The 14,088-nt window shown below is 53.8% G+C and overlaps 1 protein-coding gene across 2 annotated transcripts in view; it reads left to right on the forward strand.

The window, feature by feature from the left end:
• Positions 1–14,088, forward strand: part of SLC12A3 (solute carrier family 12 member 3) — a 53,109-nt gene that overhangs the window by 24,889 nt on the left and 14,132 nt on the right. Inside the window, exons 19-25 of one of the 2 annotated variants that reach the window (XM_089903133.1) lie at positions 94–176; positions 1,313–1,390; positions 2,019–2,180; positions 3,078–3,189; positions 5,512–5,598; positions 8,132–8,267; positions 9,747–9,814. In XM_089903133.1, the coding sequence (XP_089759259.1) occupies positions 94–176; positions 1,313–1,390; positions 2,019–2,180; positions 3,078–3,189; positions 5,512–5,598; positions 8,132–8,267; positions 9,747–9,814 (726 nt within the window). The remainder of the gene's footprint in view (positions 1–93; positions 177–1,312; positions 1,391–2,018; positions 2,181–3,077; positions 3,190–5,511; positions 5,599–8,131; positions 8,268–9,746; positions 9,815–14,088) is intronic. The other variant, XM_022555915.2, reaches the window with a different exon arrangement.

The following is a 14,088-nucleotide window of genomic DNA, read 5'->3' on the forward strand; positions in this document are numbered from 1 at the left end:
AAGGGTATGGGGGGAGGCAGGGTCAGCTCTAGACACCTGGCCTGCTGGGGGCTGGGGCCAAGGGGAGGCTGACCCCACCTCCTCTCTTTCCAGCGACGCTTTTGATTTCAACTACAGTGTGTGTGTCATGAGGATGCGGGAGGGGCTCAACATCTCGAAGGTGATGCAGGCGCACAGTGAGTGCACACCCCACTTTCTTGACACCTCATCACAATCAGAGCAGGATATCAGGAAGTTCTAGAACACATTTTTTTTAAGTGGTACAGGGAAGACAGGGGGAAATTAGTAAATAAAAGGTCACAGACTCCTAGAAAGTCAGCTTTTGATGTAGATCATCAGGTTTCTAAATGGAGAAACTGAGGTCCAGAAAGGGGATGTGACGAGCTCAGGGTCTTACTTCCAGCTGGGGCCAGAACCAGAACTGGACCCCAGAGGTCCCCGAATCACGATAAGAACTTTTGTAACCAGTGGGATAAAGAGGATCTAATAGCCAGGAAAAAGGAAAACAGGGGTGAGAGAGGGTCACGTAAAGACAACAGAGTATGAAAGCACACCCAGAAAGGCCATGAAAACTGGGTGTTTTGGTCTCCAAAACCAGGATTGGGGCACTGAGTAGGGATGTGTGTTACATGTAAAGTCACATGTAAACAGGCAGATCTGAATGAGTAATTTTTAGAGGTGTGAAAGAAAGAACGCATATGAAGACAAACGGGGAGGCAGTGCTGAGGGAACCGGGAGGTGTGAACGCCGCAGGCTGGCCTGAGTCTTGTTCATCCAGGTCACCGAGGGCATGCCTGGCACCCAGCGGTAGTTTACTGAATATTTATGCAACCAGAATTTACAGAGCAGTGGCCACACTCCTGACCGAGGCTGCTCTAGGCGCTGGGCGTGCAGCAGGGAGCCAAACAAAGTCTGCCCTTGAGGAGCTGACATTCAGGCGGGAAACACACGGACACAGGACTCACTTCAGGCAGCGACAGCATCCTGAGGAGGTGTCCTGAGGAGGCCAACACAGGGCATGCGGGCAGGAGGGCCTCTCTGAGGAGGGGGCTTGTGGCTAGAAGGGGAGGGCTGGGGAAAGAGGGCTCCCGGCCCAGGGACCACTCACCACGCCACCCACCACTGAGGCCTGGTGGGAAGGAGCGTAGCCTGTCTGAGCAGCAGAAGGAAGCCGGGTGGGGCCGAAGCATGAAAGGAGGCAGAGGCCAGATCTGTGGAAGCTGAGAGTCAGGACCTTCTTCCCAGGGTAAGGGGGAGCCCGGAAGAGCCCCAGGCATGAGAGCCTGGGAACAGAGCTCCCCCTTTTTTGCAGTTAACCCCGTGTTTGACCCAGCGGAGGATGGCAAGGAAGCCAGAGCCAGTGGAGCCAGGCTGTCTGTCTCCGGCACGGGTCAGTCCACCCACTCAGGGGCTCAGGGCCCTCACCCTGGGGGCAGCTAGTGACAGGCCACCGGGGAACCTGGGCAAGGGCAGGAGGTTTTCGCTCGTGACAGCGGTGCCTGAGACCCCTGGGATTGAGCAACAGGGAGTCGGGGGGTGGGGCGGGGAGCAGGATAAAGACTGCCAGCCCTGCTGGAGAATTCAGTGTCCAGGCATCATGGGACCCCTACCCAGTGAGCTCTGGAGCCCAAGTCCCAACCCCTCCGAGGCCCCCCTGGCCAGGCTCCAACCGGGAGGGGCAGCGATTCTCTGGCAGGCAGGGGAACCTGCAGTGCAGGAGCTGGGGGCATCCTGTGTGCATCTGTGAGGGGCACAGTGGAGTTGTTAAGAGAATGACCCCAACCCCCCCCAGTGCCAACCAGAATCCCAGGAGAGAGAAGCTGGGAGCAGGGGAGGGGCGCATCCCAGCCCTGCCCATCCCGGGTCCCTGCTCCTGGAGTCTCGGCATCAGGAGGGCCCACTGGCGGTGTTCCGGGCCAGTCCCCCAGTGCATGCCTGCAGCAGGGGCTTCCGGCCACCACGTGCACAGCCCCAGTGACGGCAAGCCCACCTCCCAGGGCAGCTCGCTCTGTTTTCAGACACACTCGGGTATTTGGATGGGCTCTGTTCCCATGTGACCTGCCCCTCTGCTCCTGCAGTGGACCCCGAGGGCCTGGTGCAGGAAGAGCAGGCCAGCACCATCTTCCAGTCGGAGCAGGGAAAGAAGACCATCGACATCTACTGGCTATTCGACGATGGAGGTCAGCGCCCCCAGGACGCCGGATCCCCCCGAGCCGTCTCCCCTCTATAACTTACTCTCTCAGCATGCCCCTCCTGGTCACTCTCGACAAGGCTTCTGGTGGGACCTTGGAGCCCAGCAAAGGGAAATAGGGGCCCCTGGGCTCACAGGAGCCTGGCTGGGCCCCTCTCTTGGCCCCATGCTTTTCAACTATAAAATGGGAGACTTAGGGGAGTAGCTGAGGTCAACATGAGGTGGAACCTTCAGACTGGACAGGCCCTTGGGGTCACAGGCACATGACCTCAATGGGAGAGATGGTCTGGTGCACAGGAAAGCTGTAGGGATATCCTTCACTTCCCAAAGAAAAACACTCTCTCCCATTTTTCTTAAAGCATATCATTCTCAGCTTTATTGTTCCCACCCTGATTGAGCCCTAGATACAGAGAAAATGTTCTGTTCCAGTAAGGTATACCCTATTGTATATAGGATGTGATAGATAGTATTGAATGAGCACTGACTGTATGCTAGACACTAAGTGCTTGCACGGGTTAACCTAGCGCAATCCCCAGGTAGGAACGATTATTAACCCCCTTTACAAATAGGAAACTGAGGCACAGAGTCGTGAGGTCATTTGTGGATTACACAGTGATAAGTGACGGCGATCGAGATTTACGTGTGAAATAGCCCAATTGTTAAATGCCAGCTCACTTGTTAAAAGCATCGTGCAGGCCACATAAACCCCAGCCCACAGAGCCCCGCGTTTCACCCCTGGTTTAGTCTGGCACACTCATTACAGAGGTGGGTACACTGAGGCCCAGAGAGGGGAAGCGGTTTGCTAGTGGCAGAGCGGGGCGGGAACTCAGAGAGGGCTGGATCCTGAGAGCATTTTCCTCTTGACTCATGAGACCCTCCTTGCCAGGCCTCACCCTCCTCATCCCCTATCTCCTCGGCCGCAAGAAGAGATGGAGTAAATGCAGGACCCGCGTGTTCGTGGGGGGCCAGATCAACAGGCTGGACCAGGAGAGAAAGGCGTAAGTGGGGGGCACTGTGTGGGTCGCACGGGAGCGGTAGGTGTCACCCCAGCACTGCCCCAGCCTGCCTACCCCACTCCACTGCCCCCGGGGGCTTGCCCCTCTCAGGTCACAGCTGTGGAGAGGAAGCTCTGGGCAGGAGCAGGTTTCTCTCCATTTCAGAGGTGGTTTTGGTGTCCTGTCCCCCTTTAATAATATGCACATGCCCTAGTCCCGGCCATGACAGGGAGAGCTGTTAAATTTTAAACCCACAAACCTCAAGGAGATTTGTGTGAAATGAAGGATGGAGAAGGCCCCTCCTCCTCAGAAATGAGGCGGAGCTTAGAATCTTTCAGAGCAATGTCCCCCCAAGCTTGGGTTGCTGCCCGTGGTGAGACCAGAGGTGACTTCAGTGGCCAGGATAAGGGGCAGAAAATCCTGAAGAATCTCTTGGTGAGAAGTGACTTAATTCTCCAATTCTGTGGCTAATTCTCTGTCTAAACAAGAGGAAGCAGGCCTGGCTGGAGTGCTTGGCAGGAAATGGGATCCACCAGAATTTAGTGACATTGGTTTACTGGCTTTATTGGTCATATCTTTCTGGCAAGAGATGCTGGTTTTCTGTTTAAATTGTGATGACAATTTCCTTTCAGGATGTATCTAAGTAAGAATGTGAGTTGACTTAAGCTGAGAAGGAAGTAAATAGTAGGCAGGTACACAGGTGTGGAGGTGGCAGGAATTGGGCAGGTGGCACATATGTGCCTAGATTTGGGCACCTGCTTCTTTAGAGCAAGGTCAAGTGAGGTCTAAGGTTGTAGGATGGAGGACTGCTGGAGGGTGCAGCCGGGCTGGGAAGGACGGGGTGGGTGGCTTGCCTCAAATCATGCAGTTAATTAACCAGAGAGAAAACCCTGTCCAGCCTTTAGTGCCCACCATGACGCCCCAGGGTCAGGACCCCATGGCTTGTGCCACTTTAGTCCTATGCCAGGACCACATCCCCACCACGAATCACCCACTGCGTGAGTTAAGGGTGACCAGCAATCCCATCTCGTCGTCCTCACCCCCGACTGAGAATCTCTCTACCAGAGGGCCCTTCTCAGCAATGCAGAGGAGGGCACTGCCTGGGAGGCGCAGCACCCACTTCCCTGTGCTCTCCAAAAGATAAACACGCCTCGAAGGCTGCTTTGCCCTCTCGGCTTCCTGTTCCAGCTCCAACCGAAAGCTGGGTTCAGCAGGTTTAGTTTAGTTCAAGGCTGCAGCACTGTGGGGTCACAGGATGTCTTTCAAGCAAAGGGTGTGAAATCTCCTCTGCCCCCCAGCTGACTCTTGACCAGGCCACGTCCTGTGCCTTCCTCATGACTGCCTCCACCCAGGCCCTGCCCAGGCCTGCCAACCAGCACCGCACACCAAGATGTTTGCCCACAGCTCTGCGTTCCTAAGTTCACTCCCAAGTTCAGGGACCAGCAGTGGCTTCACAGCTGGGCCCCAGCCTGCTCTGTCGGGCTTATCTCCTTTTTGTCCCCTAGCGTGCTCCACACCATGCCCTGCACCCTCATGTCTTTGGTCATTTGGACTCCCCTCCTGGGGTGCTCACTCCCCACCACCTAGTCCTGGGGCATCACCAACGCTGTGTCCTGCCCCGGGATTCTGATGCAATGGGCGGGCTAGGGCCGAGGCACGTGTACTGTTTGGAAGGCTCCTTGAGTGATTCCAGTGCGGACACCCTCTTTGGCCTATAAGTCTTACCCACCATTCACCATCCAGCCAGATCACCAACTCCTCTGTGAAGCCTTCCCTGACTGCCGCAAACCACAGTTGGCGTCTCCTCCCTGTGGATGCAAAGTCAGGGCCATCTGGCTTGCTGCTCCTGGTTCTGTACTCAGTTCGTGTGTGTTATCTGTTTCCTCAGCCACCTGAGGAGTTTCCTGCAGTTCGCCTCCCGTCCCTTAGACCCTTCCTTCTCAAAGGGTGGCCGGTGAACCAGCAGGCCTCACATAACCTGGGAGCTGGTGAGAAATGCAGAATCTCAGGTCCCAGCCCAGACCAGCTGGGTCAGAATCTGCCCTGTAACACAATCCCCAGCAGGTGCTCAGACATTAAAATGTGAGGCGCCCTAGTCCAGAGGTGGCCACCAGATACTTAGGACAATTCCTTTCCCATGTCACTCATCATCACCTGACCTGCTTTATCAGTATTTATTTATTGTCTGCCCTCCTCCCAGGTTAGAATGTAAACTCCCCGAGGGCAGGGTTTGTTTTGCTTGCTGCTATATCCTCCACAGGAGCTCAATAAAAACTCAATGAATGAATGAATACATTAAAAAAAAAAAAAATCTCCATCTCCCAGGATCATTTCTCTGCTGAGCAAGTTCCGGCTAGGATTCCACGAAGTTCACATCCTTCCCGACATCAACCAGAAGCCGCAGGCTGAGCAGTGAGTTTTCTGTGCTGGGGGTTCCAGGCAGAAGGGTCAACTCTTTCTCTCTGGTGAACCAAGGGCAAGGACATGGTCCTTCCTGCCCCCACCTAGACTGGGCTCATGGAAAGAAAGAGGAAGGGTCGAGTGTGCAGCCGTTAATTTCTGTTTGTGTTTCTTCCCCCTGCCTGCTGGTCCTTTGCATATCAGAGCTGTGGTCTTTGCCAGAAACACACCTGGGCGGGAGGCCAAAGAATGTTCACATTTATGCTTTATCACACACCAAGTGTTTTTGAAGCTCTTACTGGTACAAATCATGGCTATCCTGCCCCTTGAGCAGAAGCCGGTGTTTCATCTGCCAGGGACCCCACCACCTACCCCACAGACCTGGGGGCTGAGGGAGTCTCCAGCTTCACACTTCAGGAACCCAGGCTGCTTGCTATTCACAAAAGGCTGATTTTACCTACACTGGTTTTCTTCAGATTTGTGGCTTCTGCCTGCTTGTAGCTTCCGAGCTCTTTCTGTGTCTCGAACTTTCCCTGCAGTCCCAATCCACTACAAGCTGCCTCCTTCCTTCTCTGGGCATTGCTTAATTTAAGTGCCTAAAAAAGGGACTGTGACTGGCCCAGCTCACCCCTTCCTGCCAAGCTAAGGTAAAGGCCACTGGAAGGCCTATTTCTTGGCTACCTTTGGTCCAGTTGGCTGTGGCCAGGAATGGCAGAATCATATGCCCCGAAATACACAGCTAAAGGGTAGCTCCTTCTGTAGGGGCCATGGCAGAGGCACGTCCCCTCCACAGGGCTGAGGGATGCTGGAGCAAACAGAACGGAAGGTGCAAAGGCCCTGAGGCAGAAACATGGCAGCTGCGGCCCCTGATGTTATATTAACCCACTGGCACTTGGAGCGGGGAAGATGTCGAATGGTCTGAGGGACCACTCCCCCTGCCTGCCCATGCAATGGCAAGTGGGCGGACTTTAAGCAAACTCCTGTGTGAATTTGTATCAGGGCTCAATTGTGGGGCCAGAAGGGATGATTTACTCTCCTAATGGTTCAATTTTATATTCTTAAAAGAAGACATTTACAATAGGATTGCTTTATCTCAGTCTGTCTACGTGAGGTTTTCTAGGACTCTATCTTCTCAATAAAGTAAGGTCTGTCCTGACCTCTTTAGCCCTTGTTTACCTGGAGAGGGAAGGAAATCAAGAAGAGAAGAAAGGAACTATTTAATAGTGATGAATATACTGACTCTCCCATTCTCTCAGGGCTGTGCTTGAGCTGCAGGGGCAGAGATGAGGAAATTGCAGCCCTGCCCTGCAGGGTTTACCCCGGCTTAGGTGTAGGGAGGACATCAAGAGCCATCAGAATGCTGCAGACAGGGGCCAGAATGCACAGGAGGATATAGGGTCGTCTCTGCTGGTGGAGGAGTAGAGCCTTGAGAAAGGCCGTGAACAGAGATGCGGGAAGACCTTCCTCAGTGGAGAGGATCGCGCAAGCCAGCGTGCAGACCGCATCCAGCACATATTATCTTTAAGCCCCCCTTTGCCCCTGCATCTGCCTCCACCTCCTGGACCATTTCTCTCCTCCCTTGCCCAGCGAACCTTCTCCAAAGTGATGCTACACTCTTTGTGGCCGCTTCCTCCCCATCCCTCATTCTCCAGCTCTCTCTAGTCTGGCTGCCCTCCCACTGCTCCACTGAAATCATTCTCTCCAGCCTCGGCCGTGACCTCCGCACCACCAGATCCGCAGAGCCCACTGCTGTCCTCATCTTTCTCTGCCTCTCAGCGGCATTTGACACAGTGATCCTTCTTGAAACAGTCCTTCTTTTGGCTTCTAAGACGGCACCCTCTCCTGGTTCCCGCCTACCTCTGTGGTCCTCCTTTCAGTACCCTTTGCTGGCTCTTTCTCCTTTACCTGACTTACACTGGTTGGCATCCCATTCTCCCCTGCACTTGCCTTGCTCTGGACTCATGGGCTCCTTCGCTGCTCCTCAAACAGCCCAAGCATGCTTCTGCCTCAGGGCCTTTGCACCTTCAGTTCTGTTTGCTCCAGCACCCCCTGCCCTGTGCATAGCTGGTTTCAGAAGGACAGGCATCCTTGGGTCCAGGGAGTTCTTCCTGCCCAATTAGTCCCCATCCCGGTACTCAGTTTGTGCCTTCATAATACTTCCAATCTGTATTTATTTGCTTATTTGTTGCCCAGCAGACCGTGAGCTCTGTGAGGATGGGGTATGTTGTCTGGTTTGTTCACTGTTGTGTAGCACAGAGCCTGGCACAGAATAGTGCTCAGTAAATACCTGGGGGATGGACAGGTGGATGGAGGTGGATCACAGGTTGGTCTTCGTGGACGACTTGTGGAAGTTCTGTTGAAAGTCAGACCCACCCGTCAGCGCTGAATTCAACACAGAGGCTGCTTTGATGTGAAAGGCAGCATCAGAATGGGTTTTAGCCTGAAATGTATGTCCCCGTGGCACCCACTTCCATCTCCCTCTGAGGACCTGGTTCCCCTGGAAACGGGCATCTCATCTGGTCTCACTTGCTCTCTCTGTCCCCAGCACCAAGCGGTTTGAGGACATGATTGCGCCCTTCCGCCTGAATGATGGTTTCAAAGACGAGGCCACGGTCATGGAGATGAGGCGGGACTGCCCCTGGAAGATCTCGGATGAGGAGATTAACAAGAATAGAGTCAAGGTGCAGGAGAGAGAAGGGCCTTGCTGGTGTGGGGTGGGGGTCCAGGGGCTCCCAGGGGTCAGCACCTGTGCCCCATCTGTCCTGGGCTTCCTTAACCCCCTCCCCAACCCTCGATTCTACTCTCCCTGCCCCAAGCCTCTGAGGTGTCCTCAAGCCGTACATGCTCGGGCTGACGGGTGACCCAGTGGTTGATTTCGGAGCCTCCTTGGCGTGGGAGCCTGGTCCCCCTGCCCATTTTGAGTCACTGCCCCCTGGCCGTGGCAATGGACTGCCTGGAGTCCTTCTCCCTCCCCTCCCCTGTTCCTCCATGTGTGCAGGAAGGGATGCATAAGGCAGGTGGTGAAGGTCAAGGCACAATTTGTCCTGTGGGCCAACAAAGCTGGCTGATCTTCTCCCCTTAGCTGTAGACCCTGCCCCGCTTCCCAGGCAGCATCGTCAGGACGCTGATAGGGCCTAAAGGAGAGTGGTGGCTGCCAAGGCCATTTTTAGGTGGGGTGAGCAGTTGGGGGCCTGGGGACCACAGTTTTGCTCCCCGTGTACTCTGGGTCAGTGGTTCTGAGGGGCAGTGTGACATCTGGTGACTTCTGGAGACATTTTTGGCTGTCACCTCCGGTGGGGGGCGGACGGGATTGCTACTGTCATTTAGCGAGTAGAGGCCTGGATGCTGCTAAACATCCTCTAACCCACCGGTCCACAACGAAGAATGATTCCACCCAAAATGCCGACCTTGTGACATTTACGTGAATTCACTTCCGCTTGGTTTTCCATTCTCTCACGCGGGGTGGCCCGTCCACTATGAGACCCTGAGTGTCAGTCGTTTCTGAACAATTTGGAGACAGGCCTTGGGGTGGGAGGGAGCCCCACACAACCCAGCGCCCCCCCAGCTTTGGGGAATTCCCTGACCCAGCAGCCCTGAGGCCCCTCCCACAGCTGCCCAGATCCTTGGAAAACGCTGAGTAAAGCATCGTGTCCACAGAAGGCTCTTGGCTACTCTGTTCCGGGAGAGGTAGAGCAGCTCCGCCCCTGCTCCAAGTCCGCCTGATCAAGTGCTTCCCCTCGGCCTGGAGCTTTTGCATAGATTATCTCCCTCAGGCCTCCCCAAATTCCCCGGGAGAGGGCACTGTTGTACCCATTGCACAGCTGTGGACAGTGATGCTCAGGGAGGTGAGTTACCTGCTCAGGCTCTCTGCCAGGAACCCTCAGGGCTGAGATTTGAACCCAGCTTTCCCAGCCATGTGAGGGGTTCTTCCCTGCCATGATCCTGCTGGTCATGGTAATAAAGTCAGGAAGGAAACACCCAGGGGGCTTCTCCAGGAGGTGAGCTTGGCATTCACTTACCTTCTTGGGGGTGGGAGAGTCTATAATAATTTAGGGGCAACAATTCACACACCTGGTTTGAGATGTTCAAAGAGGCCACTGGGCTTGGCCAGGACCACTCACCAGACATGGGAAGTGACCACGTGGCTTTTCCTCGCCCAGTCCCTTCGGCAGGTGAGGCTGAACGAGATTCTGCTAGATTACTCCCGGGATGCCGCTCTGGTCATCATGTAAGTAGCGCCCTGCAGAAGGAGAAGTCTGTCGCTGAGCCCAAAGGTGTCAGCTCTGCAGGGGTGGCCACTGGCTGAGGACCCAAGCCTTCCCCTGTGAGGATGCAGGGCCCCAAGCTCCTGTAAACACAGCTCGGGTGGGTTCTCAGCACGTGGCCGGGCCTGCATCTGCCCTATGCCCCTCGCCTGAGCGCCAGCTGGCAGAGGTCTTGGGGCCCCAGTGTCCCAGGTCTCACCAACTCCCCTCACCACCGCTTTTCCCTTATCCACTGCTTTTTCCTGCCAAACTTGGCTTGACAAAGGGGACCCAGCTCATTCCAGAAGAAAATCGATTCCTAGTTGTTTGGGAACCACCCAGCCCTTCTTGGCCACCGGCCACCCCCAATTGATGTTGGTGCCAGGTCTAGGCATTGGAAGCAGAGCCCGGCCCCAGCCCTGGCTGTTCCAGTCTCCGTGCCTGTCAGCTCCTCGAGCTTCCGTTGCTGCTGCTTGTGTCTGGTTAGGAGCTGCCTCGCTAGGGCAGGTATTGGCTGAGGCTGAGTGGAAGATGAGGGGAAGGTAACAGTGGCACAGGGAGTCTCAGGGTGGCAGACCATGGCTGGGAAAGGCCCAGCTCAAGAGGCAATGTGGGCATTTGCCAAGCGGAGTACCTGACATTTCCTGGGGTGAGCCACCTGCGGATTCCGGATTCCGCAGGACAGCAGGGAAGCCTGTGGAACCTGTTTGTTCGTACCCAGAAATCAAGATGGAGCACGCGATTTCTAGGGCCCCGCGTGCAATGAGAAGGTGGGGCCCCTTGTTCAAAAGTGATTAAGAATGTCAAGATAGTGACAGCAGAGCATGAAGCCCAGCCTGGGACCCTTCTCAGTGGGGGACTTTGTGAATGCACAGGTGGCTGCCCACGAAGATGGCTCTATGAAGCCATGTTTCCTGGAGCTTTTAGGAAGATCATTTTTTGTACAAAGAAAGTGCTTCGTGTTGCCTTTGATGTGGGGACTGTGGTATGAGGAAAGTGGGTTTATCTCCAAGCCTCTGGCTAACATCTTGCAGAAAATGTTTCTAGGGCCAGGTTAGCCTGGCCGTTGACTGGGTCAGACGGCAAGACGGTGGCAATGGCTTCATCCTGGGATGGCTCCCCGACTTTCTCTGGGTGTGGTACCTGTTGTGTGCCAGCCAGGGGGTGTGGGTGTGCCAAACCACCTCTTCCTGAGTGCCACCTCCAAAACAGATTTGCGTTTTGTCTCTGCCATTGACCAGCACGCTGTGTGGCCTTGGGCAGGTAACCCTCCTTCTCTGAGACTCAGTTTCCCTGATTATAGAGAAGAGTTAAACTAAATTATTTCCAAGATTCTTTTTCACGCTAACATGCTATGATTCTAAGTTTATTCGCTGCTAAAATGAGTCCATCTCTCAAGCAGTAAGATGAGGAATTTCATCCAAGGAGGTGACTACCTGCTGGCACCTCTCCCTTCCCACTCCTCCATGCCCTGGATCTCATAGGGAAAACCAATCCCCCACCCACCAGTCTTTGTGGGATTGGCTGATACAAATAATCAGGAGTCCAGTCGCCTTAGAGAAGAGGCCTGCACACAGCGTCCCACCGCATGGCGGCAGCCGCAGCTGTTGCCCAAGGGGGCCCTGGCTGTCAAACCAGCTCCACTGGGAGGGCACAGCAGCTGCGCTGCTCAGCCTCCAGCCCGGAGACGTGCCCGTAAAAGTTCACTCTGAGGGTCACCTTCATCAGAACCACTGGGAGACCGTGGAAAACGGCAAATTCCTCAACTCCTTCCAGATCAGGGCCTGGGGTGGGGCCCAGGAGCCTGCATTTCGCAGAAATTCTAAGGATGAAAAAACCCTCCCAAGCCTCCATGAAATGACAAAAATCACATTTTCCAGCACGTCAGCGCACTTGGGTTCTAGAGCAGCTTTGAGGCAGAACTGGCTCGATTGCCATCTGATAATCGGCGGTTTATCTGCTTAACGCCCGCATTTGAGCTCAACCTAACCTGCGCTGCTGGTAAAGCAGCCTTGTAACCAGCCCAACAGACTTTGACCACACTGACAGCCTACTTCTGGCATAACTTTTGGGTCTAGACCCCTCTTTCTTCTATAAAGGCTCCCTCCTCAAAGCCAAACAGTAGTAGTCAAAATAATAGTAATCGACATTGCATTTTATCAATTGAGCCTCTATGACACTCAAGGCATTGGGCCTTATTTTATTTTTTTATTTTTAAACATTTATTTTGAAGTATAGTTGATTTACAATGTTGTGTTAATTTCTGCTCTACAGCAAAGTGATTACGTTATACATATATATATATATACATTCTTTTTCATATTCTTTTCCATTATGGTTTATCATAGGCTACTTTTTTTAAGGTTTTTTTTTTTTTGATGTGGACCATTTTTAAAGTCTTTATTGAATTTGTTACAGTATTGCTTCTGTTTTATGTTTTGCTTTTTGGCCACGAGACGTGTGGGATCTTAGCTCCCCAACCAGAGCTCGAACCCACACCCCCTCCACTGGAAGGCGAAGCCTTAACCACTGGACCGCCAGGGAATTTCCTATCACAGGATATTGAATATAGCTCCCTGTGCTATATACAGTAGGACCTTGTTGTTTATCCATTCTACATATAATAGTTTGTATCTGCTAATCCCCAAATCCCAACCCACTGGGCCTTATTAATTTTCAAAACTCTATGAAGTGGTTCTATTTTACCCCCATCCCCTCCGCAGCGCACACACTTAGGAGATGAGGAAACTGAGTCTCAGAGAAATTCAGCACCTGCCGGGATCTCACAGCTGTCAAGTGGCAACTGGGTTTTGAAGCCTGAGATGCTGATTCTGAAGCACGGTTATATTTCCGCATCTAGGTTTGATCCAAGGCTGCCTTTCTTTGTGGCTAAGAGATGCAGTTCTAAACAAGAAGCTCCTTTGTTCTGGAGCAGCTTTATTTCTAAAGATTAGTAGCTTACAGCACACACATCCTGTGAGCATAAATAGAGCGTGTCATTGGCTGGCACTGGGGGAGATTGCCGAGGGAATCAGTAGCATGGACAGGTGCACAGGGTCCGCTCCGGGAGGGAAAGGCCACAGCAGGAGCTATGGGAGTCCCCTGCCCTGGATAACGCAGCCACCAGTCCCCTCGTGGTCTTTGAAGTTTTTGTATTCAGTCCCGGAAAATGATGTAGAAGTTCCGGGAGGGCATTTCCAGCCTTTAGCGTAACTGTTAAATCAGGAAAGTTTGCTTTCCATATTCCCACTTCCCTTTTCCCTGGAAAGGCACCAGACAAACATAAACACGGTCTACTAACTAAAGTGACACTGGCTTAATGGAATGTCCTTGTTCCCACCGGGTTCCCCAATCCTGGGGACCTTGCTTTTTAAGGGAGGATAGTGTTTGTGGCAAGTGGCGCTTTGAGGATGGAATTTTAAATAAGGGACAGCTGTTTAGGGACCTCAGTTCACCTTCTCAGTGGGGGTGGGAGTTGCAGTGAGCAGGGGCCGCTGGGATGGAAAGATCCCAGGACCTCGGGTCAAGTCCCAGCTCTGCCACTCACTGGCTGGTCATCTCGAGCTGGTAAATGGTAATACGTGGTGACAGTACTGCTGACACCGTGAAGTGCTTACTCTGTGCGAGCACTGTTGTGCAGCGCCCTTCCCAAGTTGGGTTTTCATTAGAGCTTACAGGCATCCATGAAGGAGGCATGTGTGTTCTCACTTCGGGGAAGAGAAAACCGAGGCTCAGGGCCAGTGAGCCATTTGTCAAAGCCACGTGGCTGAGGGAGTGGCAAAGCCATGACTCCTACAGCTTCTCTGACCCCAGAGCCAGGCTCTGAAGCCCAGTGTCGCACAGCACCCTCCTGGCTGCCCAGTTCCCTCAGCTGTTCCCCAGGGTGGTTCTGAGGTTCAGATGAAATAGTACCTGTGGATGTACTTTGGGAAAACAAAGTGCAGTCCCACGGAAGGTGCTGGTGCCCCAGCTTCACGTAGCGCCAGCTGGCAGCTGCGATGCTGCCACCTCCAAGAGCCAAGAGCAGGACGGCTGCAGGCATCACCATGCGTCTTTGGAATCTCAGTGTGGTAGAAAAGTCACTTCCCAACATAGCCGTGAAAATGTGGCTGAAGAGCATTCCCAGGGCATGTTGTTATTTGCGCAGCATTGCAGTTCGGACAAGGGGCCCTCCCCTGGCGACAACGGAGTCCTGCTCCCAGGGACTTACCTACGGGGCAGGGAGCAGGACCAGGCCGCTCAGCTGAAACACGTGAAC

The sequence above is a fragment of the Delphinapterus leucas genome, chromosome 20 (assembly GCF_059928025.1).
Source record: "Delphinapterus leucas isolate spDelLeu-1000000601 "Yukka" chromosome 20, BTC_Dleu_Yukka2, whole genome shotgun sequence".
NCBI classification, from domain to species: Eukaryota; Metazoa; Chordata; class Mammalia; order Artiodactyla; family Monodontidae; genus Delphinapterus; species Delphinapterus leucas.